Here is a 2,826-nt window from a genome sequence, read left to right on the forward strand (position 1 = left end):
ATTTACACGGATGCAGTTGTCTCATGGCTTACTATCATGTCATACATGTGTACTGGTTAATGAATAGGTTTGTGTACGTGTGTGTGTGTGTGTGTGTGTGTGTGTATGTGTGTGTGCCTCATTGTAGACACAAATTCATTAAAATAAACATAAAATATGGAATTGAAAGCTTCATAACGCCATATTGTACACTGTTGTATTTTATTACGCTTTCGGTTTTAATTAATTCACGACACTCTAGTTTTGATTATTTTGGCCTTTCATTCTTGCGTCTGTGCATGCGTGAGTGTGTGCGGGAGCATGTGTGTGGACACTCGTCGCCAGAGTTACCTCAGGGCCACCCAGCAGTCTCTGACAAATAAATGAAAAAATTAAAATGGATAAAAAACAGATGGCATAGAAAATGGGCCTTTAAGTAAACAACTCCTGGAGGAGGAACCGACCAGGAGACCAGAATAATGTTACAGGTTAACCCTTAGCGAGTCTACCATCCATCTTGTTCCATGGCAAGGCATCCTAGTCAACTCCGCGCCAAGCAGGACCCTGGCGTGCACAGCCTCTGTGGGGGCCCAGCCATTGGTGGCTGCCCACACCTGCCACCCACTGTTCCAATCTTGTCTGTGGCTTCGCTCTGAAAAACCTGGCCTTGTTCAGAGAGGACAGGAAAGTGGAGCCCAGTGCCAGGCAATGCCCACTGGAGGTGGGAGAGGATATAGAGGGGGGGGGGGGGGAGAGAGAGAGAGAGAGAGAGAGAGAGAGAGAGAGAGAGAGAGAGAGAGAGAGAGAGAGAGAGAGAGAGAGAGAGAGAGAGAGAGAGAGAGAGAGAGAGAGAGAGAGAGAGAGAGAGACATTGGCGAGAGGGAGATAGAGTGTGAGGATAGAAAGAGTTTAGAGACTAGAGAGAGACAGATGGGAAGAGAGCGAAGGCTACCGGTTGGACATAAGCTAACCTGCGGGGAACCTGTAAGACCCAGGCAGTCTTCTATTGAGCGCCGGGCTATCAGTGAGCAGCAGACGTGGGGTGGAGGCTCCTTTGATGTGGAGCCTGAGAAGAGATGGAGCTCTCACTGAATTGCAGGCAGATTACAAGGATGCATGATATCACTCCCTTATACATTCAATGCAAAACACTGCTCCGACTCTCTCTCTCTGACACATCTCACTGAGCTTTTAGCCCGCCAGGAAGATATACTTAAAGCTGTCTCTTCACACAGTGGGGCTCAGTAGGATACCTGCTACGTTTTACCAAGGATCTTTTCACCCTGTTATTACTCAGGGTTAGCTTTAACCTTCTTACCAAGGGTAAACTGTAGCTATAACTAAAGTTTAGCTTTAAGGAGATGAAACTGAAAATACGAAATAATAGTTTGTGAGGAAGGGGTTTCATCCTCAGTAATAGTTTGCTCTGACTTATTTATCCTTAAGAAAAACGTTTTTATCGACATGAGAAACACTTGTACACATTAGCATTTCTGTTATCAGTGTCTTGTATTGGATGAATGCCAGAGATTGTTCATTATGCACTCTGTAACCTAGAAGCTACAATCCAGCAATTGTTCATTCAACATTATGCTCAGCCCACCTTCAGCATTGCCACATAGACTGTGTGTGTGTGTGTGTGTGTGTGTGTGTGTGTGTGTGAGTGTGTGTGTGTGTGTGTGTGTGTGTCAGCCATAATTCCTTTATGATTATTCTATTCTGGTGCGCATGCCAGAGTCAGACACTATCTTCCTCAAGAAATTTCTGCCACGTCCATCCAGATCCACTCCATGAGACACAAGAATTAAGAGTAAAGCACCGTATGAAGACACCACCTGAATGTTAATGCAGACAGACTCTACCATTCAGGTCACGTTCGGTGGAAGAAAGACCAAGACATCCTATGAAGGAGAATTTATGATAATAAGATATTTTATGTATGTGTGTGTGTGTGTGTGTGTGTGTGCGTGTGCGACCCATCTAATGCTCGTGTGTCTTCTCCCCCCGTCCTAGGACTCACCGCCGAACCCACTGTCTTTCTCTCCCGGGTCCCGGGATCTTCTAGAGGGCCGGGCCCCTCCCGACTACCATGAGAGGGTTGGGGGCCAACCGCCACCGGCACCTGTCCGACTCCTGCGATCCTGCACTGGGGCACCCGGAAGCCATGTACCCCCAACCCCACCAGACCAGCACCCTGCCGCGCAGCCCCTACCTCCTCAGCCCTGCCACCATGGACCACTACGGCACCATGGACCCCCACCACTACTCCTCCGGCAACCCGGTCTCCCTGCCTTCGGACTGCATGCTGCCGCTCAACAACCAGCTGTCCAACAGCAGCACCTTCCCCCGCATCCACTACAACTCCTACGACCAGTCCGACTTCTCCCCGCCCGGTGGGGACAACATCGGCGGGATCAGCACGGGCACCCTGGGCACCTCCATGTCCATGGGTATGGGCACGGGCATGGGCATGGCGGGCATGGCGGGCATGGGCGGACGGACGGCCCTGATCGGCAGCGGCTCGGCCACCATATCGCACCACCACCACGCATCCAAGAACCAGGCGCCGGCCGCCAACATGCTGGAGCAGTTTGAGAGCCAGCTGCCGGGCGGCCGGGACGGCTTCAGCACGCTGCAGTACCACCGGACGTCGGCCGCCGTCGCCGCCGCCGCCGACGCCAAACAGCGCACCGACAGCCCCGGGCGCATCCGCTACATGCTGCACTCGGTGCAGAAGCTCTTCGCCAAGTCGCAGTCGCTGGAGGGCCAGCACATGAAGGGCAACGTCAACGGGCGCTCAGGCGGCAGCGGGGGCACCTCCTCGGGCACGGAGGACGGCAGCAAGCA

General features: G+C 52.2%; 1 protein-coding gene across 1 annotated transcript in view; it reads left to right on the forward strand.

The window, feature by feature from the left end:
• Positions 1 to 2,068: 2,068 nt before the first annotated feature.
• dlgap4b (discs, large homolog-associated protein 4b) overlaps positions 2,069 to 2,826 on the forward strand; it is a gene marked incomplete at its 5' end in the record, with an annotated part of 24,928 nt that continues 24,170 nt past the window's right edge. The window contains one exon of the mRNA XM_084464149.1: positions 2,069 to 2,826. This exon is cut by the window's right edge and continues 532 nt beyond it. Coding sequence (XP_084320275.1) covers positions 2,069 to 2,826 — 758 coding nt within the window.

This window comes from Micromesistius poutassou (assembly GCF_964030765.1).
Source record: "Micromesistius poutassou genome assembly, chromosome: 2".
In the NCBI taxonomy this organism is placed as follows: Eukaryota; Metazoa; Chordata; class Actinopteri; order Gadiformes; family Gadidae; genus Micromesistius; species Micromesistius poutassou.